This window comes from Arachis hypogaea, chromosome 16 (assembly GCF_003086295.3).
Source record: "Arachis hypogaea cultivar Tifrunner chromosome 16, arahy.Tifrunner.gnm2.J5K5, whole genome shotgun sequence".
Taxonomy (NCBI): domain Eukaryota; kingdom Viridiplantae; phylum Streptophyta; class Magnoliopsida; order Fabales; family Fabaceae; genus Arachis; species Arachis hypogaea.
Window position 1 is genome coordinate 131,161,077 of NC_092051.1, and position 24,861 is coordinate 131,185,937.

The 24,861-nt window shown below is 40.3% G+C and overlaps 1 protein-coding gene across 2 annotated transcripts; it reads left to right on the forward strand.

Moving 5' to 3' along the window:
- Positions 1-20,337: 20,337 nt before the first annotated feature.
- LOC112755034 (uncharacterized) lies at positions 20,338-23,152 on the forward strand. Of its 2 annotated transcripts, XM_025802913.3 has the most exons (6): positions 20,338-20,706; positions 21,798-21,896; positions 22,016-22,124; positions 22,229-22,300; positions 22,417-22,422; positions 22,764-23,152. In XM_025802913.3, the coding sequence occupies exons 1-6, from the start codon at positions 20,522-20,524 to the stop codon at positions 22,878-22,880; spliced, it is 588 nt and encodes a 195-aa protein (XP_025658698.1). In that variant the 5' UTR covers positions 20,338-20,521; the 3' UTR covers positions 22,881-23,152. The 2 variants fall into 2 exon arrangements, with proteins under 2 accessions (XP_025658698.1, XP_072077321.1); XM_072221220.1 differs by lacking the exon at positions 22,417-22,422 and having other exon boundaries at positions 22,229-22,304.
- Positions 23,153-24,861: the final 1,709 nt, after the last annotated feature.

The window sequence follows — 24,861 nt, forward strand, 5'->3', positions numbered from 1 at the left end:
TCGCTCAACAAATACACTATCAGCAGCTCATAAAGCTTAAACCAATAATCATTTAGCCTTGCAACATGTAGTAAATTGGCATGATCTAAGTAGGGCAATATCCGGTCATGCATTATCATCTTCTGTTGCATGCAGACGCTCCTAACACATTGAGTTAGTTGATAAAACAGAAATATTAACAACACAATTTACGGGAGCATCATAGACAGAAAATATATAATTCAAAGTAAAAAAAGAATATGGTAGAAGCTAGTGATGTAAAACAGACCAGGTTATAGGTATTCATTATAATATCACAAGTCTAACATCACAAGCATAGATACATTATGAACGAAATTTTTGACTTTAAGTCTCTAGGTTCACCTAAGTCTTAACATCCTTTGCAATCATCCAACAACCTGAAAATTCACTAAACAATGAAACAGTAAATTTCATCATCACCAATATTTTAACAGTCAATCACACCTATCGACCTTTACGATCTCATTAGATATTCATATTGAAATTTAGACTAAATTCACCAGGATATAAATGTCATCAATAGATTAATAGCATAAACTAAATACGGATTTTGATAACTAACCTCATCATCAATAAATCTGGCAACATGCGCATTGTCGTTCAAGCGGTATGTATCTCCCTGATTGGCGGCCATCCTTGCTTCTGATTCTTCCGACTCCAACGCACTAATCGCCGCTCTGTGCCATACTTCGCCGACCGCCGCCGCAACCTCGCCGATGTACGCCGCACGCTGCCGCAACCTCGCCGATGTAGGCCTCATGCCACCACAACCTCGCCATTGTACGCTGTACGCAACCACTCACTGCCCCTTCCTCCACCACTGCGGGCTCTCTTCCTCCCCAACCTTGTCTTCGAAAGCTTCGATACGGTGAAAATAAAGGTTTCGTGTGCAATGATGCGAGCAGAAATTGGTGAATTAAAAATTATTAGAATATATATGTTGCAAGTATAGTTCTTAACTCGCCAGAAATCCACCGCTCAATTTAGAAAGGTATCATAGAAAATTAAAATTTAAAATACTGGGAGTATGAATCCCAAGTCGTCTCCCAACGAGTTGCAGGAAAGGGAGCTATTTTATTAATAAGATGTTTTCGAAAAAGTTTGAGTTGAGTAAACAGGAAATTAAATTGATGAAATTGAATAATGTAAATAAATAGCCTTGACTGGGAGTTGATTACATGGAAGCCCTATTCTTGATGGAATACTCTAACATTAATTGACAATTGAGAGTTATTTCATTTAGTTATCCTTTACTAAGTAAGGGAAGGTAAACCAATTTGGAATGCTGTTCTATCTACAAGTCCCAATCCACTCTGGGGAGGATTGGTGTCAGAAATTAGAGAGCAAACCAACAATAACCCAATTACAATCTTTCTCTTGAACCTTCCAACTCAAGGGTTCCTTTCAATCAACTCCCCATCAAGTTAGGGAACTACTCACTCATTGTAAAGGTAAAATTCATAGCATATGAAAAGGAATTAAAGAAAGACATTGTAAATAAAAATTAAAATAGTCAATTAAAAATAAAAGCGATCCTTGTATTAAATAATCCTAAGAATATTCCAATGGTAAAATTAAACAAAGCAGAGAACATGGAATAGTAAACCAAGTAAAGAAAACGAACTAGAATGACGAAGTCTTGATGAGGTAATAACTCTTCTCAGTGTTCCAATGCAAAGAGCAATCGCAAATTAAATCCTAAGAACTATGAATGTCTAGAGAGAAAACCTAGAGGAGGAGTAAAAACTAGATCTAAAATTAAAACTTGTGTAGAATGAATGTTCTCTTTGGTTTCTGCATGTTCGCTGGCTCTAGTCTGCTGTTCTAGGCCGAAAACTGGGTCAAAATAGGGTCCAAAATCGCCCCCAGCGAATCCGGCAGATTATGCAGATCGCGCATCTCACACGATCGCGTCATCCATGCGGACGCGTCATTCGCGCTTTTCCTCGCCACGCGTTTGCGTCGTCCACGCCTCCGCGTCGCTCATGCTTTTCCAGTCCGCGCAGTCACATGAGCCATGCTGCCGCGTCACTGCGATTTCTCCTCTTTCGCGCGGTCGCATGAGCCATGCGGCCGCATCACTTCTCGCTGGTTATCTCCTCAATTTCTTGTGTTCCTTCCATTTTTGCTAGCTTCCTTTCCAATCTCCAACTCATTCATGCCCTATAAAGCCTGAAACGCTTAACACCCAGATCACGGCATCGAATGGAATAAAGGAGAATTAAAATGCATAATTAAAAGTCTCTAGGAAGTAGTTTTCAATCATGTAATAATTTCAGGAAGGAAATATAAATGCATGCTAAATTAATGAATAAGTGGATAAGGATCATGATAAAACCACACAATTAAACACAATATAAACCATAAAATAGTGGTTTATCAACCTCCCCACACTTAAACATTAGCATGTCCTCATGCTTAATTGAAGGAGATAAAGTAAATAAGTATGAACATGTAGAAACTCATGCAATGCAATGCAATCCTATATATATATGAATGCAACTATATGATTTTTGTCCACTTGATCAAAAGTAAATAAGCTCTTCAAAACAATTACAAATCAACACTAATTCTATCATCATACAGTAAGACAGATAAAAGTGCAAGAAGATAGCTTATGAAAGCAGGGAACATGGAAATTCAAGCATTAAACCCTCACTGATGATGTATGTACGCTCTAACCTCTCTAGTGTATAGGGTAATCACTCTATCCTTCTCTAATCATGCTCTCTAACTTTTGTTCTTCTCCTAACCAATCAACAACAGTTAATATACCAATGCAGACATCATGAGGTCTTTTCAAGGTTGTAATGGGGCCAAGGTAGGTAGGGATACATGTATGGTCAAGTGAGCTTATAAATTGAATCTTTAATTAACCCAAGCTTCAACCCAACCTATATAACTTGCATAACCTTAGAATTCATACCTAGCTACCCAGAATTCTCCTTTTACATTCCATACTCATGTATCAACTTTTTTATTTTAATTTTTATCATATGTGCATTGATCTTTGAATTCTCAATTCAGCATTGGGGTAATTTTGTCCCCTTATTCATTTATTTATTAAATTTTTTTTAATAGAGGCAAAAATAAACATAGCTTATCAATGCACATAGATTTTTAATTCTTATAGTTTCACATGAGTAGGTATCCAAATTCCCATTAAATTATCATGACACATTCCCTTAATAACTTTTGTTCCCACAATTTCCCATACTTAACTAGCACACACAATTCTATCTTAAGCTAACCAAAGATTCAATTTGGGATATACAATTATTTTTCCGCTTAAGGCTAGTAATGTGGTGAAATATAGAACAAATGGGATTTAAAGGCTCAAAGTGGTTAACAAAGGTAATTGAAAAGGGTAGGCTTAATTTGGATGAGTAAGTTTAAACAAATAATGGCCTCAATCATGTGCAAGCATATAAATATAATAAATATTGGACATATAAGATAAAACAAAATATAGATTATAATCATAGAGAAGTAAACACACAAGAATAAAATAATTATGGTTAAATAATGTAACCATGCATAAAGGCTCAAATCTTTACAGGTTGTGTGTTCTTTAGCTCAAACATCATGTTCCAAATACAACTTCAAGCAAATTTATCATAAAAATGTGAAAAATTAGTGAAATTTTGTTCCAAAGATAGAGTCTTAAAAGAAACTTATTGTCTTTTCAATCAAGTAGAGCATGCATGCAACTAACCTATTACTATGCAATTTATCCTATTCTATAAAAAAAAGAAAAACTAACTAAAATATCCTAATTTATTGGTGCTAGGGAAGAGAAATTACCTCCGGAAGTCAGGTACTGACCGACCTCCCCACACTTAAGGCTTTGCACCGTCCTCGGTGCCATCTGTCAGGAACAGGGGTGGGCTGGTTGCAGTATCTCCACAGTTGGGACCATCATGGCTCCCTGTGCTGGTAAAAGAAGTGGAGTCCGGGGTGTCTGAGTCCTTGAAGTGTCCCTTGAGTAGCTCCTTGAGGTGTTTGAATTGGCGCTCGTTACGGCGCTCTCTTAACTTCGCTTTCTGTTCTTGCCGATCCAATCTTTTGATTATCTGCTGGAGCAGTTCATCTGTTGTAGGTGCTTGTGGTGTTGAAGAAGGGATATCTTCAACCGGTGCAGTAGGAAGGCTTGTAGTGGCTGCTGGAAGTCTGAGGTACTTCCCATTGGGGACATACTAATCATCCCGTGGAAGCATGGCTTTGGTGTCTCCAGCTCTGTAGGAAACTCCGGCTGCTGAGACAAGATCTGAGACCAAGGTGGGAAAAGGTAAGTTGCCTGCAATTTGTACGTGTCCCATGGCATTCCGGATATGTCTTGGTAGATTCAGAGGCTGGTCTGTAAGGATGCACCATAGTAGAACGGCCATGTCTGCAGTGAAGGAGGACTCGTGAGTGCTCAGAAAGACGTAATGGGACATGATCTGTGCCCATACGCGAGCCTCCAAGGTAAGTGCTGAAGCTGATATTCCCTTAGGGCGGGTACGATGGTATCCGTAGATCCAACGGCTACCAGGTAGTGCGATAACTCTGAGAACAGCTTCCCAGTTAAATTGGTACATCTGGCGCTTGAGTGCGGCTTCTTGAAAGGCGTCCAATCCTTCTGGAATAGGGGGAAGACTCAAAGCTTGTTGAATAGCCTCTTCTGTAATGGGGACTTCCTTCTGACGGACAAAGACAGACTGCAGGGTAGGCAGGTAGAAGTTAGAGTAGAACTCGACTACCCAAGAAAGATTGACCTGCTTCTGTTGTCTCTGTAGGAAACCCCATTGTCTTCGTTCAATTTGCGGCTCAACAAAAGTAGCAATATTGGGAGGGAGGATAAGAAGGTGTTCGTTGTTGTAACTCCTTTCAGCTAGAATAGGGAACATCTGCTCACAGTAGCGATTTGGAAATCGCGCAGTGTCCTTTGCTGGAAAGGCTTTCGCTTTTTCATCAACCTTGATGATCCTCTTAACTCTTTTTGTTGAGGGCTTGACTGCAATTGAAGAAGGCTCTACCACTAGTGCTCTTTTAGTTCCTCTTCTTGCTGGTGGTTTGGGAGTAGCTTTCTCTTTTCCTTTCTTGGTGGCCATCCTGAAAAAGGGAAGAGAAAGTAAATTAAATTCAAAGAGATATATAGCAAGGAAGAGAACGGAAAAGGTGGTGATGGATGCGCATTAGGAGGTAACTGACATTAACACACGCTCATGAGTACATGTGAAAAGTCATCAAAGGAAAATAGCTAGTGCATATAATGACAAGTGAATGCAAGGTGTGTATTGGCATGCCGGAAAAGGGCATGAGTAGCATAGACCAAGCATTACTTTGTAACAAACCATCACGTTTGTATTGACAATTAAATTCAATTAATATAATAGTAAAGGGAATTTGTGAAAAGCAAGCATTGAATATTAGAATAACATAGAGAAGTGCATAATGTCATATGGGCTTTTTCACAAACACATAGCATGCAAGGTAAATAAAGTATAGAAAGTATTAAAGTGAACATGCAAGTAACCCTTTAAAGAAAATAATATATAATTGTCAAACAATTTGCAACAATCTACAAGCATATAAGGAAGAATAATGACTCAAATAAAATTCTAACACCATGTAAAAAGGAAAGAAGAAGAAAGAAAATATGAATAAAATAAGAAGAATGATAGAAAAGAAAAGGGTGAAGAAGAAAATAAAACCTTGTTAATGGAGGTGAGGGAGAGAGAGTGAAAGGTGAGATAGAAGGAAGAGAGGAGGAGGAAAAATAAGGAGGGAAAAGAGAAAATAGGATTTGGAGAGAAAAAGATATGATATTTGGCAAAATTAGGAAAATTGTGCGCTGCAAGCGACGCGATCGCATGGGGCACGCGGTCGCGCGACTTGCGCTTAAGGTGATTGACGCGGTCGCGTCGGTCACGCGGTCGCGTGACCCTAGTTTGTGCTAGTGGCGCGAGGGTTGCCTCGCACTCGCACAACTCTCTGTTCAAAATCATTAAATGCCAAATTTTAGGTGACGCGATCGCATGGGGCATGCGATCGCGTGAGTGGGCAGTTTATGGGGTACGACGCGGTCGCGTGGGGTACGCGGTCGCGTGAGGGGGACTGCGCGTCCAGCGCCAGTCCAACACCACTCTAGCACAACTTTCAGCTGTGCGCCCTTTTTACGTCGAAAAATCAGAGCACGCGGTCGCGTGAAAGGTCATTATGCCCATACGACGCGGACGCGTCAGCGACGCGGTCGCGTGGGCTGATTTGTGCCATTGGCACGCCTCCAGCCACGCTCCATCGTGACTCTCTGTTCGTTTTTATTTTTCTCCCCTCTCCTTGCGACGCGGATGTGTCGCTGATGCGGTCGCGTCGCGTGGCATATTCCTCTCTCTTTTTTTTTTTAAAAAAAATAAAAGTATGTAAATGCAGATGCACGAAATCTACTAATAAAGAGAAGAGTTATTGGATAAGAAAACTAAAAATAGAGAAAAGAACGATCATACCATGGTGGGTTGTCTCCCACCTAGCACTTTGCTTTAACGTCCGTAAGTTGGACGCTCCACTAGCTCAGTCTTTGGCTATGTGGGGATCTTCCAAGAGGAAGATCTCGAGTTCCTTGTCTTTCTTCCGATTTTCGCCATGGTACAGCTTTAAACGATGTCCATTAACTTTGATAAGCTCCGAGCTCGAAGGATGGCTAAGGTGATAAACTCCGTACGGTTCGGCCTTCTCTACTCTGTATGGACCTTCCCATCTTGATCTCAACTTGCCTGGTATGAGCCTCAGTCGAGATTTGTAAAGGAGGACTGAGTCCCCAGGTTGGAACTCTTTCCTCTTGATGTTCTGGTCATGTACAACCTTCATCTTCTCCTTGTGTAGTCTTGAGTTCTCATAAGCTTCTAGGCAAAGGCTCTCCAGTTCTTGCAGTTGCAACTTCCTTTCAGCTCCGGCTTTCTCAATTCCCATATTGCACTCCTTGACTGCCCAAAAGGCTTTGTGCTATATTTCAACTGGGAGATGGCAAGCTTTTCCATAAACTAAGCGGAAAGGACTCATCCTAATAGGTGTTTTGTAAGCTGTTCTGTATGCCCAGAGTGCATCTTGTATCCTGGTGCTCCAGTCTCTTCTATGAGGCTTTACTATCTTCTTCAAGATACACTTTATCTCTCTATTTGACACCTCGGCTTGCCCATTGGTCTGAGAATGGTATGCTGTCGCAATCTTATGAATTATCTCATGCTTCTTCATTAGTCCTGTTAGTCTCCTGTGACAAAAATGGGTGTCTTGATCGCTCACGATTGCTCGTGGTGATCCAAAGCGACAGATAATATGGTTTCTCACAAAGGAAACAACAGTGTTAGCATCATCAGTGCGGGTAGGAATTGCTTCCACCCATTTGGAAACGTAATCCACAGCTAACAATATATAAAAATAACCATTAGAATTTGGAAATGGACCCATGAAGTCAATGCCCCAAACATAAAAAATTTCACAGAAAAGCATATATTGTTGAGGCATCTCATCCCTCTTGGATATATTACCAAATTTTTGGCATGGGAGGCAAGATTTACAAAATTCAGCAGCGTCTCTAAAAAGAGTAGGCCACCAGAATCCACAGTCTAAGATTTTTCTAGCAGTTCTTTGAGGGCCAAAATGTCCTCCACTCTCAGATGAGTTACAGGCCTCTAAGATGGACTGGAATTCTGATTGAGGCACACACCGTCTAATTACCTGATCAGCGCCACATCTCCATAAATATGGGTCATCCCATATATAATATTTAGACTCGCTTTTCAGCTTGTCTCTTTGATGTTTAGAAAAGTTTGGAGGAAATGTGCGGCTAACTAGATAATTAGCTACAGATGCATACCAAGGAGATACCTCAGATACTGCTTGCAGATTATCAAATGGAAAATTATCATCTATAGGAGTAGAATCATCCTTAATGTGCTCAAGGCGACTCAAGTGGTCTGCCACTAAATTCTGGTTACCACTCCTATCCTTTATTTCTAAATCAAATTCTTGTAATAGTAGTATCCAATGTATAAGCCTTGGTTTGGACTCCTTTTTAGATAATAGATACTTTAAAGCTACATGGTCCGAATACACTACTACTCTAGTACCAAGTAAATAAGCTCGGAATTTATCCAGAGCAAAACAATAGCAAGAAGCTCTTTCTCAGAAGTAGTATAATTGGACTGGGCAGCGTCTAAAGTCTTAGACGCATAAGCAATAACAAAAGGATCCTTACCTTCGCGCTGAGCCAGCGCTGCTCCTACTGCATGGTTGGAAGCATCGCACATGATTTCAAACGGCTGGCTCCAGTCTGGTCCTCTCACAATTGGAGCTTGAGTCAGGGCGGCCTTCAGCTTATCAAACGCTTGTTTGCAATCCTCACTGAACTCGAACTCAATATCCTTCTGCAGTAATCTGGATAAGGGAAGTGCTACCTTACTGAAATTCTTTATGAATCTCCTGTAAAAACCTGCATGGCCAAGGAACGAACGGACTTCCCTCACAGAGGAGGGATAAGGTAAACTAGAAATAACATTCACCTTTGCTGGGTCTACAGAAATGCTAGTATTAGATACCACATGTCCTAATACAATCCCTTGTTTTACCATAAAATGACATTTTTCAAAATTTAATACAAGGTTTGTATTAACACATCTATCTAATACTCTAGATAATCCATCTAAGCAAAGGCTAAAAGAATCACCATAAATGCTAAAATCATCCATAAAAACCTCCATACAGTCCTCAATAAGATCAGAGAAAAGACTCATCATACACCTTTGGAAAGTAGCTGCTGCATTGCACAAGCCAAAGGGCATTCTCTTGTAAGCATAAGTCCCAAAAGGACATGTAAAAGTGGTCTTTTCCTGATCCTCAGGAGCTATATGAATCTAGAAATAACCTGTGTAACCATCTACAAAGTAATAATGTGATTTACCTGACAGGCGATCCAGCATTTGATCAATAAATGGAAGTGGGTAGTGATCCTTACGGATGGCTTGGTTGAGACGCCTGTAATCAATGCAGACTCTCCAAGCGTTCTGAACTCTAGTTGCTATGAGCTCTCCATGCTCATTCTTCACTGTAGTGACTCCAGACTTCTTGAGCACCACTTGTACTGGGCTAACCCATTCACTGTCTGAAATGGGATAGATGATACCTGCCTCCAATAGTCTGGTCACTTCCTTTTTGACAACTTCCAAGACAGTGGGATTCAATCTTCTTTGGGGTTGACGGACAGGTCTTGCTCCCTCTTCTAAAAATATTCTGTGCTCACATACTTGAGGGTTGATGCCTACTATATCTGCCAAACTCTACCCAATTGCCTTCTTGTGCCTCCTCAGTACATCAAGTAACTGCTCTTCTTGTTGAGAAGTGAGTTCCCTTGCAACGATAACTGGAAACTTCTGCTTATCTTCAAGATAAGCATATTTGAGGTGTGGAGGAAGAGGTTTTATTCCAACTTCTGATCATGGGCATGCTCTGGATTGTCTGGAACTTGTGAAAATGCCGAAGTGCCCTCGTTGTCAATCAAGAGGATCCCCACACTTGGACCTTGTCCAGTGTGCCTCTCTTCTAATTCTTCCTTGTGAACTGCAGCTACAGTTTCATATATGACATCACACTGGAAGATAGAATGATCTTCTGGAGGGTTGTTTATGACTCCATTCAGATTGAAGATTACTATTCGGCCATCTATTTCAAAAGAGTATGTTCCTGAAAAAGCATCCAATTTGAATTTTGATGTCTTCAGGAATGGTCTTCCAAGTAGGATTGATGATGGCTTATCTGAGTCATTATGGGGCATCTCCAAGATATAAAAATTAGTGGAAAATGTAAGCCCTTTAATGTTCACTAAAACATCTTTAGCAACTCCAGCCACTATAATAATGCTTTTATCTGCTAACACAAAATGAGCTGCCGACCTTTTTAAGGGAGGGAGCCTCAAAATATCATATATAGACAAAGGTATTATACTAACACAGGCTCCTAAATCACACATGCAATCATAAATTACTACACCACTAATAGTACAACTAACTATACAAGGACCTGGGTCACTACACTTCTCAGGTAATCCTCCCATTAAAGCAGATATGGAACTACCTAAAGGAATAGTTTCTAATTCATTAATTTTGTCTTTATGTATACATAAATCTTTTAGAAACTTTGCATATTTAGGTACCTGTTGAATAACATCAAAAAGAGGAACAGTTACCTCAACCTTTTTGAATATTTCTACCATTTTGGGATCGGGTTCCAGCTGCTTCCTAGGCTTCCTTGCAAGTTGTAGAAATGGAATGGGAGTGGTGTTTTCTGCAGTGTCTGCGCCTCTTGGTGCTTCCTTCTGTGGTTGGGCTTCTTCTTTTTCAGTTATGTCCTGTATGTCCTCTTCCTCTTCAACATCTTCTATTTCTACGACCTCTTCAGCTGAGGCGTGCTCTGGTGGGCTTGGCTCCTCCTAATTCCTCTCCTGCAGTGTGGTTCCGGACCTTAGGGTGATGGCATTAATGCCCCTCTTCGGATTGGGTAATGGTTGAGAGGGAATTCCAGTGGAACTTGAAGGTTGGTTATTGGAATTTTGTATGGATCCAATCTGTAAGACAAGAGCTTGCAAAGTAGCGGTCAGACCATTCAGACTGGCATTAATGTTATTTTCCATGGTCTGTTGACTTCGCTCAAAAAATTTTAGTAACTCTTCATTAGGAGACGAAGAAGAGTGAGTAAATTGAGAGGTCTGCTGTTGGGTATTCTGTGGTCCTTGGGACTGCCTCAGGTGAGGTGCTCTGTAAGGTTGGTTCTGCTGCCTGTTGTTGTTATTATTCTACCTCTGATTTCCCTGATTATCTCTGCCTCCTCTGTTATTGTTGTCCCTCCAATTCTGGTTAGAATTGTCCTGCCATCTATGGTTATTATTTCCACCTTGATTGTACCCTTGGTTAGGGCAGTCATAGAAGTTATGAGTGGATGCCACCATGTTGTCTTCCTGTTGGAGTTGCGGGCATTCATTAGTATAATGGCTATAATCAACACAAATTCCACAAACTCTCTGTGGGACTAACTGTTGGCCTTGCTGTGGTGAAGGAGATTGAGCTTGCTGAACTTGTTGTTGATTCAATTGCATTTGCTTCAGCAAGTTGGTCATTTCACAGATACTCTGAGTTAGAGCAGCAGTCTCTCTGCTAGAGGATACTTCTGCAACGGCTTTTGAACGGCCTTGCTTCTGCCTGTGGTTCCTAGTAGATTCAGCTACGTCGCTGATCAATTACCATGCCTCATCAGTGGTCTTGTACTTCTTCATAGACCCATTGCTAGCACTTTCCAATGTGGTCTTATCTTGGGGCCTCATGCCCTGTGAGATATAGCTGAGTAACACTATCTTGTCGATCATGTGGTGGGGGCATGCTTCCAGAAGATTATTGAAGCGCTCCCAGTATTCAAAGAGAGTCTAGTTGTCATCTTGAACAATCGTGAAAATGTCTTTCCTTAGTTTATCAGTAACTTCAGATGGAAAGAATTTCTCCAAAAACTCTTTTCTGAGCATATCCTAGTTGGATACATTTGCTAGGGGTTGAGTGTAGTACCACTCTCTTGCTTTTCCCTCAAGAGAAAACGGGAAAGCTTTCAGCAAAATTGAAGTTTCATCTGTACCGTCACGCCTGACAGTGGAATAGGCTGCCTGGAAATCTCTCAGGTGCTTGATAGGCTCTTGAGCAGGTAAGCCATGAAACTTGGGCATCAAATTAAGTAGTGCGGTCTTTATTTCAAAATCTGTAGCCACCGCTGGGTGATGCGCTTGAAACGGTTGCATTGTAAAATTAGGGGCTCCTTCCTCCTGGATGGTAACTCTCCTAGGTTCTGCCATATCGTCTGCACGTGAATCAACCGAATCAGTAGAACGAAGGCTGGTTTCTTCCTCAAGTGACGTTTCAGATCCGCCCTCAGAGCGGACTAACCGATGCCGAGCTCGCCTTATTCGTGAAATAGTCCTTTCAATTTCAGGATCGAATATTAGCAAGCACGGATTAGGAAGTGAACGCGTCATTTGACAAAAGAAACAGGCAGCTCATAGTAGCAAAATAAAATAAAATGCAAATAAATAAATTCTGATTAATAACTTTAGCACTCTATTGCAACTCCCCGGCAACGGCGCCAAAAATTGATGTGAGCAGAAATTGGTGAATTAAAAATTATTAGAATATATACGTTGCAAGTATAGTTCTTAACTCGCCAGAAATCCACCGCTCAATTTAGAAAGGTGTCACAGAAAATTAAAATTTAAAATACTGGGAGTATGAATCCAAGGTCGTCTCCCAACGAGTTACAGGAAAGGGAGCTATTTTATTAATCAGATGTTTTCAAAAAAGTTTGAGTTGAGTAAACAGGAAATTAAATTGATGAAATTGAATAATGTAAATAAATAGCCTTGACTGGGAGTTGATTACATGGAAGCCCTATTCTTGATGGAATACTCTAAGATTAATTGACAATTGAGAGTTATTTCGTTTAGTTATCCTTTACTAAGTAAGGGAAGGTAAAACAAGTTGGAATGCTGTTCTATCCACAAGTCCCAATCCACTCTGGGGAGGATTGGTGTTAGGAATTAGAGAGCAAACCAACAATAACCTAATTACAATCTTTCTCTTGAACCTTCCAACTCAAGGGTTCCTTTTAATCAACTCCCCATCAAGTTAGGGAACTACTCACTAATTGTAAAGGTAAAATTCATAGCATATGAAAAGGAATTAAAGAAAGACATTGTAAATAAAAATTAAAATAGTCAATTAAAAATAAAAGTGATCCTTGTATTAAATAATCCTAAGAATATTCCAATGGTAAAATTAAACAAAGCAGAGAACATGGAAGAGTAAACCAAGTAAAGAAAACGAACTAGAATGACAAAGTCTTGATGAGGTAATAACTCCTCTCAGTGTTCCAATGCAAAGAGCAATCGCAAATTAAATCCTAAGAACTATGAATGTCTAGAGAGAAAACCTAGAGGAGGAGTAAAAACTAGATCTAAAATTAAAACTTATGTAGAATGAATGTTCTCTTTGGTTTCTGCATGTTCTCTGGCTCTAGTCTGCTGTTCTGGGCCGAAAACTGGGTCAAAATAGGGTCCAAAATCGCCCCCAGCGAATCTTGCAGATTATGCAGATCGCGCATGTCACGCGATCGCGTCATCCATGCGGACGCGTCATTCGCGCTTTTCCTCGCCACGCGTTTGCGTCGTCCACGCCTCCGTGTCGCTCGTGCTTTTCCAGTCCGCGCGGTCGCGTGAGCCATGCTGCCACGTCACTGCGATTTCTCCTCTTTCGCGCGGTCGCATGAGCCATGCGGCCACGTCACTTCTCGCTGGTTATCTTCTCAATTTCTTGTGTTCCTTCCATTTTTGCTAGCTTCCTTTCCAATCTCCAACTCATTCATGCCCTATAAAGCCTGAAACGCTTAACACCCAGATCACGGTATCGAATGGAATAAAGGAGAATTAAAATGCATAATTAAAAGTCTCTAGGAAGCAATTTCAATCATGTAATAATTTCAGGAAGAAAATATAAATGCATGCTAAATTAACGAATAAGTGGGTAAGGATCATGATAAAACCACACAATTAAACACAATATAAACCATAAAATAGTGGTTTATCATGCAACGTTAATCGCTGCTAGGTCTTCAGCTTCTAACTTGAGGGTAAATCGTTAGGGGTGTTCAGGGATCGAATTCGGTCCACATATACGCAGTATTTATCTGAATCCGATCTGAAAAGTGCAGATATGGATCCGATCCGCAAGACTATCGGATCAGATTGTGAATTTTGTGTTGGTATCCGCATATCCGATCTGTATATCCGCGTATTCGCAAAAATAAAAAAATAAATAAGCAAATGTTTTTTTGGGCAAAATACCATAATAAGCCAAGGCAGGAGAGATTTTACGTAATTCAGCCAAAATGAAAATCGTTTTACCAATGAGCCAAATCATATTTATATATAATTTGAACCAGCCTAGTTCGAACTACACTTACACATAAATCGAACCAATTCAATTCGAATTACTAACGAAAAATTCACTCTAATTCGAACCAAGATGGTTCGAACTAGTAACACACATAATTCGAACCATATTAGTTCGAATTATACAAAGAGAAGCTGCCCAAAGTAATTCGAACCAGGTTGGTTCGAATTACACAAACCATATTTCGAACCAGGCTGGTTCGAATTAGTGAGAAACAGACCTGTATATATATGATTGTAAACATGAGTTGCTCTCATTAGAGGGTGTATGATGGCTAGTGACGAGAGTTTTGTAGTGTTGGTTCACCACAGAGGATCCATTAAGAGGAAAACTCGTTCCGGTGTGAAGTTCACTGATAAGGATCCTCTCTGTATTATCGTGAGGCCTACGATGAGCTATGATGACCTTGTTAGGTCTGTACTGATGAAACTTGGTCTGGAAGGTGCGAAGCGGGTTAAGAAGTTTTTCTATCGCATTCCAGTCACGGTGTTCCAGGAAATCGTGAAGTATGATTGTTTCACGATCGGGAGTGGTGAGGACTTGCAAGTCATGTTTCATTGTCGCCGGCAGTTTCCAGAGATGAGGACACCAGAATTGTTGGAAAAGTTGGTTGATGTGGTATCCAGCTCAGGGGATTCGAACCGGAATACCACCACTTTAGCCACGGCAGCCGGCTCCAGTTCCAGACCTGCCGTTGCTTCTTCGTCCGTCCCTGTGTACGAGCCACCGGTCCAACCTGTTGCCTCTCCTTCTTTTGCTGTTGATCTCAATGGCAGCGTAGGCGACGAGGTCGGAACAGGGGAATTTCTGCCGACCTCTTTACAGTGCGCTGCACCGCTTGGGGTTGGAGACGGATTGTTGGGTGATGCAGAGGACGATGACGTCGAGCCGGATATGATTAATGATGATAGCGGTGATGATATTGGAGCGAGTGAGCCTGCAGGGGCAGGAGCTGGTTCTAGCTCTGGCACACAGCAGTATCCACCACATTTTTCCTCTTTGGACTTGGATGCCATGAGGCAGGAGGGGGTTTCTGAGCAGGCTGTTGGATTTGGAGCTAGAGATGCGGAAGGGACTGCTGGTCTGACAGAGTTCCAGGTTGGTCAGCAATTTCAGGATAAAGATGAGGCCTTGTTAAGTGTGAAGACTTACAACATCCGGCGAGGGGTACAGTACAAGGTAGTGGAGTCTGACTATCGTCGGTATGTGGACAAGTGTTCTGAGTTCGGGAATGGGTGCACATGGTTGATTCGACTGGGTCTCCGGCAGCGCAAGGGCATTTGGGAGGTCAAACGGTACAATGGACCTCATACTTGTCTTGCCACCTCCATCTCGAGTGACCACAGGAGTTTGGATTATCATGTGATATCGGCGTTCATTATGCCAATGGTTAGGGCTGATGAATCCGTCAGCATCAAGGTGCTTCTAAATGCCACCGCCGCACACTTTGGGTTTAGGCCGACGTACAGGAGGGTCTGGTTGGCGAAGCAGAAGGCTATTGCCCTCATCTATGGTGACTGGGATGAGTCGTACAACGAGCTCCCCAGGTGCATGTTGGGAGTCCAGTTGACGATGCCTGGTACTGTTGCAGTCCTAAGGACGAGCCCTGTTCGAGTTGGTGGACAACTAGACGAGTCTCAAGCTTATTTTCACAGACTGTTCTGGACGTTTCCACCGTGCGTCGAGGCATTCCGTCATTGCAAGCCGCTGGTTAGTATCGACGGCACCCATCTGTATGGCAAGTATGGGGGAACGTTGCTCATTGCGATTACACAGGACGGGAACTCCAACATACTACCTGTTGCATTCGCACTAGTTGAGGGTGAGAATGCAGAGTCTTGGATATTCTTTCTCTCCCACCTTCGTCAGCACGTGACACCGCAGCCGGGTCTGCTGGTTATATCGGACAGGCATAACGGCATCAAGGCCGCGCTTGAGGCTCCCGACGGAGGTTGGTTACCTCCATCTGCATACTGTGCATTCTACATTCGACACGTAGCGGCTAATTTTGCCCTTACCTTCAAGGGCAAAGATGCACGGAGGCTTCTTGTCAATGCGGCGTATGCCAAGACCGAGGTTGAGTTTGATTACTGGTTTGATATTCTGCGGTCTGAAGACCCGACGATGTGTGAGTGGGCGAACCGGATTGAGTATTCCTTGTGGACTTAGCATCGTGACGAGGGGCGAAGATTCGGTCACATGACGACGAATATCTCCGAGTGTGTGAACTCAATCCTCAAGGGTGTCAGAAACCTACCTGTATGCTCGCTGGTGAAGGCAACATATGGAAGGCTTGCGAAACTCTTTGTTCGCAACGGGAGAGAGGCTCAGGCCCAGATGGGAACCGGACAAGAATTCAGTCAGCACTTGGTGAAGTGTATTGAGGCCAACTTGAAGAACAGTATGATGAACATACAATAAAAGTAAACAAGGCTAAAATAACAACAAAAGTAAACATGGCTAGCATACATTAATGAACATGAATAAACAACAACATGATACATGAATCATCTAAACAGATGCGAGCCCGTAAAGCAACGACGGGGTACCCGTGTCCTATGACCTCTGCGGATAAGCGGCTCCTTGTCCTCGATCTCATCCTCCTCCTCATCCAGGGCAGGCTGTGCAGGTGGCCTAGGCTGTACGGGTGCCGCAGAAGGCCCGGCAACTGAATGTGATGCAGCAGTGTAGGCGGAAGGAGGGGTACCTCCCAATGCAAAGTGGTCAACAACAGATGTTGTAGGAGGCTCGTTCAAATCAACATCTAAAGGTGCTTGTGTGCCGGAGCTCTGACCACGCCTACGGGCCGCCACGTCCTCCTGCATGATGGCAGTAATCTCGTCTAAAAAGTGTGAAGCCCCAAAGTCCGCATCAAGCGTATCTGAGGCAAGGAAGTCTGCCCACTGTGATCCTGGACTAACCCATGGGGTGCTCTCCTGAAGAGTCTGGTCATGGCCTGGTACACCAACGAAATAATCTCCAAGAGGCCCCGAACCAAGTCCAACGTCACCAGTGTCAGCCCCGTCACCCATACCTGACCTATACCACTCGCCTCCATGTCCGCCATCATGGGAACTAACACCAGCAACTACAACAGCCCCTGCACCATCCCCCCCCCCCACGGGCCCATGCTGATCGTCGTCATCGTCGTCACGGTGATCACCCTGGTGGTCCGCCGCAGCACGCCCTCTCCGTCTCCCTCCCTGCCCTCGTCGTCCGCCTCCACGGGGACCGGCATTGTCAGCCTCGTCCAAAGCCTGGTCCAGCCACCTCCACTCACGCTGGCTCCGTCGTGTCCCCATACGAGCTCTCCTCTCAACCCGACGCCTGTCCGGCACGTCGTCAATACGATCCATGTCAGGAACTCGCCCAGCACCCCTCTGTGACGCCTCAACGGGAATAGGAACGGCTCTCGAATCCCCCAAGTACATCTCTGGAGACAGAAACCTCTTTCCATGCTGAATCCACCACTCCAGGAACTCATGCGACGGTCCATAGTCGGCAACAACGTCAAACCTGAGGATGGTCTCCGCACGTGACTCCCAATGGAGATGCCATGACTGCAAGGCGTAAGGGAACCATCGATCACCGCCTCGGCCATCCTTCGACATCAGAAAGTCGATGTTCAGGGCGGGATGCGGACGGGGCTGGACCCCGCCGAACTGCGGTAGAACCCTATCTATCTGATGCCACTTTATGACGGCAAAGTATATCAGTGACGTCACAGACCGCCACAACACCGTATGCCGAGCCTCCAAAGCCTCTGGATGCACAACCTGAAGTACCTCGGGGCTGCTATACGGCATCCAGATAAACTGCACAGAGAACATCATGATGTAGGCACGAGCAAATCGCCACACAGTCTCCTCATCGACTCCCTCGGGGCACGCTCCAAAAGTCTCCTGGAACCAGCTGCAGTTTACTGCGTACTTCTGAACCTGGCTGGGAGGAGGAATCACTCCAAGCAACTCCTGGAACCACACCCAAGCTAGATGGCCACCCTGGATGTATATCTGAAAATCTGAAAGGAAGCCGCTCACATAACGCCCGTCCACTGGCAACCCCAACTGGTACGCCACGTCCTGAAGTGTGATCGTGCACTCTCCGAACGGCATATGGAACGTGTGCATCTCCGGACGCCATCGCTCGACGAAAGCACTGACAAGGGCCTCATCTAACCGGAACCATCTATCGTTCAGCCTCGCAAGATGGTATAATCCGGCCATCTGCAGGTACGGAACGTATCTCTCATCGAGTCGCATGCCCTGCTGCCGCCGCATGCTCCTGATGCATCGCTGTGGCTGCGCATTACATGCACCGCATTGTTAGAACCAACTTGATAACCAATGACAAAAATAACCAACACGATAAACCACTAAAGGAAACCGAGTACAGAATCTACATGCAAAACCAATATATCAAACCACATTGAAAACCATATGCTCAAACCGCTAACATAAACCTCAAAGAAATCCACTAATCTTAACCACATGCAAAACCACTATCACGAACCGCTTACAAAAGCACATGGTCAACCACTTCCAATACCACCAAAATAAACCGCCAAGGTATATCATCAGCAAAACAGCATACAAAAGTACTAATAAAACCAATACTAAAAACAACTAACCTAAACCGGCAACAAAAGCACATCAACAAACCACTATTATAAACCGCATAAAAATCCATTAACGAGAACCACATGCAAAACAACTATCATATACCACACAACTAAACCGCTAACATAAAACAACTAACATAAACCACTAACATAAAACAGCTAACATAAAACAACTAACATAAACCACCAACATAAAATAACCAACATAAACCACAAACATAAAACAGGTAACATAAAACAACTAACATAAACCACTAACATAAACCACCAACTAAACCACCATCTAACCCGCATGCAAAACCTCTCAACTAAACCACTAGCAATACCACTACGATTAACCGCCAACATAAACCGCCACTAAAACCGTATGCAAAACCACTAACTCAGATATACCGCTAGCACGAAGTTTTTATGTACTAACCTCGTCGTTGATGACCTCGGCTATATGAACTCCGTCCAACCGATATAACCTTGCCGGATCGTCCCCCATCGGCTGAGTATTCCGTTCAGGTCTTTGTCGAATCGAATCTGGGTCGTTTTCTCTGGGATTTGGTGGGGTAGGGGAATGGAACAATGGTTCGAATGAGGCTGATTCGAACTCCTTATATAGCCGAAATTCACATAATTCGAACCAGCCTTACTCGAATTACTATTGGGGTCAAATTTAGAGTAATTCGAACCAAGTTGGTTCGAATTACTTGGGAAGCTTTCAAAGGGTATAATTCGAACAAGCATGGTTCGAATTAAGGGCATTTGTAGTTCGAACCAAGTAGGTTCGAATTATGTTCATCGAGTGTTCGTCAGTAATTCGAACTGAGTTGGTTCGATTTATGTGTAAGTGTAGTTCGAACCAGGTTAGTTCGAATTATATATAAATATACTTTGGCTCATTGGTGAAACGTTTTTCATTTTGGCTGAATTACGTAAATTCCCTAGAGCCTTGGCTTATTAACGTTTTTTGCCCTATTTTTTTTATGTTTTATTTCAACTAATAATTATCATATATGTTGTATTATTTTAATTTATTATTTAAGAAAAGTATGTTTAATATTATTTTAAAAGTAAACATATTTAAAAAAATAGAAAAATAAATTTTATTGATATTTTTTTAATAAAAAATTTGTGTGTTTTGTGGATATATGAGATATACGATCCAATCCGCAAAATACGGATCGGATCGGATCCAAACTTAAGAACTGTGGATATTAGATTCGATTCGATGATTTTAGTGCGGATCGAATTAAAATTTTAGCCATATCCGATCTAATCCGCGTTGATTTCTGATTTTTGTCTTTCATTAATACAAAATTGGTTTTATTATTTATTTATAGATAGGATTGTTAATATTTTAAAATTTTATGAACAGAAATGATAGGTTACTTTAATATAAGTTTATCAAAATTTACATTACCGCTTTGGAAACGTGTAGGTGTAGCAGTGAAGCATTTGGTGGGCATTCTATAAAGTGTGTGTATTATTTTATTATTTGAATTTTATTTCATTAGAAATCAAATATACCAAAAAAAAAGGGTAAAAATTAAAATAATAATTTTAATTTCTTAAAATCAAACTTATTTGAGAATAATTTTTTAAATTTTGAACTAAATATAAAAATATAATATTTTGATCTTAAAATTTCAAAAAATTATTTATAATTTCCTCCGCTACACGCATCCAAAAGTCACTAACCCTAGTAGTGTCCTTTATTCCTCGTTGTTTTAGTTTTATTTGACACTGGTTTCCAATTCCGGATCCAAACAGACCCTTGCATATAAACCACATAAACCAGTCTTCGCATCTAAAGATCCATCTTCTCCATCGTTGACCCTCTCTCTTTCTCTATCTCCGTCTCATCCTCTCTCCAATGGCGGATCCAATGATGAAGGCACTCACCGCTATAGCTCTGATAGCATCGCTGTTGGTGTGTTCCTCACTTGCTTCCTCCGACGTCCCTTTCATCGTCGCGCACAAGAAGGCCACGCTCAACAGGATCAATTCCGGTGCTGAGAGGGTTTCCGTCACCATCGATATCTATAACCAAGGAACCTCGTATGCTCCGATCTACAACCCTAACATTTTCCTATTCCTTTATTATTATTATTCATTTTGTTGAATTTTGTTTTATGTGTCTGAGATCTCAATTCCCCGCATGCATGCTCTGATCGATTGGTGCAATTAGGTTATTGAGATTTGTCAAATTTTTGTACATGTATTTGTGTAATTAGATCAGAGATTTATGCTAGATCTCGATTTTCTTTAATGCCGTGGAAACTTATATATAAAATGGCAATTTTTTGTAATTAAGTGGAAGAAAGATGATCGGTTTTCAAGTTTGTGATCTAATTGCGGAAAAGATCGATAGGGGGGCAACAAGTGAAGTTAATATTGTGAAAACAGAAAATTTGAACCTTTCGGTGGCTTCATACGAGTTTCAATTGCATATATACTAATTGTACCCCTAAATTTGATTTGATATGTTGATGTTTGTAATTCAAGATATGGAGAAATACAGTGCGAGCTTGGTTTGTTGCTTTCAACTGTTGCATTTTTTATGCAAGATAGGACCAACACGCGAAGGAAACTTACTTATTTTAATGGGTCTGGGGTTTCATTTACCGAAATGGACTATGATAGCAATGGTTCCAAATCAATAAGATAGGACCTTCTATGCTGTTTACTCTTTGCTTATCACATAACGTAATAAGCTTGCAAGTTTATGCTGATTTTTTAAGTTGTTATAATAAAGGATTTTCTGTTACTGGATAATGGAAGTGCATTAACATGAGGAATTTCAGTAGTGAAACTGTGTGTGAGCTCTACGCAAACACAATACTTTTCTGATCTATTTTGGCAAAATGATACCCGTCAATGTATTTTAATCTTTACAGGATAGCTTTCTAAATTTCATTAGATGTGATATAAAATGAACTTTTAGGTACATGAAACCATGCATGTAAAGCATAATTAATGAGAGGTGATCATGGGATGAGTTTGAATGACAAGTCGATGAAGATTTCATTTTATATATGACAGTTATAGTTATCTTGTGGTCTCTAATTTTATTTAGTATCCCTCTTTTGCCATTATTTTTCTTTTTCTTCTCATTGCCATTTAAATTACTTTTCTTTTTTCTTTGAAAGGACTGCATATGATGTAAGTCTAACAGATGATGGCTGGCCAAGTGATAAATTTAGTGTAATCAGTGGTAGCACCACAAAGTCATGGGAGAAGCTTGATGCGTGAGTTTCGAATTTTTTGCTGTAACTTTTTTTGCTACTCTAGGTTATCTCTTGCAGTTTGCTTTGTTGCATTTTGGTTCATTAGATTTTGTTTAGCAAATAAATTTTGCACTTTTCAGTGGTGGCATCCTCTCCCACACTTTTGAGCTTGAGACAAATACAAAGGGAGTATTTGCTGGCGAACCAGCTGTCATAAAATTCCGTGTTCCCACAAAGGCCGCTTTACAGGTTTAATATATGTTAGAGTGATGCCTATTTTCATGTGTTGAGATTTTTCTTGTAATAATGATGAATTTATAATAACATGAATAATAATTTCTTGCTATTATTAGGAGGCATTATCAACTCCCATATTGCCCTTGGATGTTCTTGCTGATAGACCTCCTGAGCAGAAGTTTGAATGGGTATGTCTCTTGTATACCTGATTGATACATGCACCGATCTCAAATGTTGCTTTTGTTGACTTACATATTGCTCTTTGGTTGCATGTAATCGCATCTGGTTGGACTGGATTTCTCAGGCTAAGGTATGTACAACTATTTGTGCTCTATCTAATTGCAGTCTTAGACATTGTTTTATGATGTGAATGACATTGAATTAGCATGAGTGCTACCTATTTTGGTTGATTTTATGCATGTCATATGTCAACCATGATTAAATTTGTCTGATGCAAGTTTGTTGAGAATCATATAGTTTAATAAGTTGTGTGCGCTGCTACAAAGTTGATGTGTTTATGCATGCTTTTACACTTTTCTTTCTCAGATGCATATTTCTTTATATTCTGATGAATTGTTCTTTGTCAACCACTCTTTTGGTGCATCACAGTGTGACGTCATTATCTAATGTCATTAATTTTACTGTCCGCAGAGGTTGCTGGCTAAGTATGGATCTCTTATCTCGGTGATATCCATCATTGTTCTGTTTGTGTATCTGGTTGCTACACCATCAAAGTCCAGCACAAAAGGAAGCAAGAAGAGGCGTTAATCATCGAAGATTAGGACATCTTGCAATCGGAAAATTGAAAGGGTGTAGAGCATGACATTCTGTCAGTGGTCAGTATTTCCGTAGTTAGATCAAAATGATGTTGGAATTTGTCGAATGGATTCAGATGTTAGCGAGAGAACTAATTTTGTTTACGGCATAGCCTGAATAGTTGTTTTTTTTTCAGTTCCCACTGTATGGGATGGATGTTAGCAAGCAAAGTTGTATTTACTGATCATGATATCTGGAAAGCTGTTTTTGGTTTGAATGCCATATATTTAGAACTCTCCATGGATGAATCATAGGCCACAGTATGAAAATCAATTATTTCCAATGGCCTTTTTCATCCTTCCCTCTAGTCTATTCCAGAGTATCCTAGGTGTTTTGCTTTGTTTGCTTGCTTTAGAACTCTATGAGCTAGTGACCCTTTTCCTCTATTGATTTTAGGACTTTAAAACATGAAACCAAACATTTTATTACACATATTTCAATATCTCGTACTGATGATAGAGTCACGAATTTTTTTTTTTACGCAAATAAAAAAAAGAAAGACTTCTCGCTTTCAGGATTTCTCCGAATTATATAGTTTTGGAGTTCAAAACAAATTCAAACATTCCGTGCCTTCTATCCGAACTGATTACCTCCAGTTTGGTATCATGCTTCACAAATGGAAAATGATGATAATAAGAGACTGTACTAGTGTTCATTGACTGCATTCCTATTATGTACCAGCGATCTAATGTGTTGATAAATACAGTTCTTTGTGGTTTTATTTTTAGTTTCTATTTTGTTTGTTTGTCAAGATTTTGTAATTTGTAAAAGACTAAAAGAAATAGTAACATTCAGAACATACATAATTTTAATATTTTCAAATGAAAAAATGCTGGTGGATTATTAGAATTTATTGTATTTAGCCATTATTTAGTTATCAATTTAATTCTTTTACAGGGTGTTTGGAAATTTTTTGGAATTCAATTCTAGTGTTTGAAACAAAAATATTTAAATTAGTTTAGATAGAATTCAACTCAATTCTATTGTTTTATCTCAAAATCAATTCTAATATAAATAGGTCCGATTTAAAATTTCATTCCATTGGAATTTTATTTAAAATTTAAAATGTTTAAAATATTTTTATAATTTAATTACTTTTTTTTTTAATTTTCTTCACTCAATATTTTTCACATTTCAATACACTCTCTCTTCTCTTACCACCTTCATTTCATTATTTGTAGATCTAAAAAAATATCCACATATATAGATTTTATGTGTTTAAATTAGATTAATTTTATGTGTTTAAATTAGATTAATGACACCAAGTGTTTTTCAATTTGTCTGACATTTCAAGTGAAGTTGTATTAATCATGACACCAGCAAAAAGTGGCATAAATTTGGTCTATTTTAATAACATGAATTAGTTGCTATAATTTACTGTTAATAACTAATTTTTTTAAACTTGCTATGTCATTAGACCACTCAACAAGTTGGTTCTTGATAGTTCATGTTTGTTTTTTGTTATTTGTTTGTCGTTGGAATCAATCGTGAAAAATCATTTATTTTTTAATTAATAATAATGTTTAAAATTTAATATTTTTAGATTAATCTAATTTTTGTTTTTCTAAAAGAGGTGAACAAATTTTAATTGAAAAAAATTTAGTTAAAAAATAATTTTTTTTTAAATTTTTCATATAATTTAATAAATAAATATATTATTATTTAAATATGATGTTATATTAATAAAGGATAAAATTGTCTATTATAAAATTTTAATTCATTTGATAAACATTCCAAACACTAGAATTCAATTCAATTCTATAGTTTTACTAATTTATTCTAAATACTAAAATTCAATTCTATACCATTAAAAGTTTTCAAACAGGCAGTTAATCTAATAATATAACAATATATTTTATCTCATATTTTTAAATATTGATAGCTAATTAATGCTCAAAACAATAAATTCTGATGGCCTTTTACCATTTATCTT

Excerpts from the sequence above, each read along its gene's own strand:
- LOC112755034 (XM_025802913.3), top strand. The coding sequence starts at position 20,522 with ATGGCGGATCCAATGATGAAGGCACTCACCGCTATAGCTCTGATAGCA. Across the intron at positions 20,707-21,797 it reads ATCTATAACCAAGGAACCTC|GACTGCATATGATGTAAGTC; the intron begins GTATGCTCCGAT and ends TTTCTTTGAAAG. Across the intron at positions 22,125-22,228 it reads CCACAAAGGCCGCTTTACAG|GAGGCATTATCAACTCCCAT; the intron begins GTTTAATATATG and ends TGCTATTATTAG.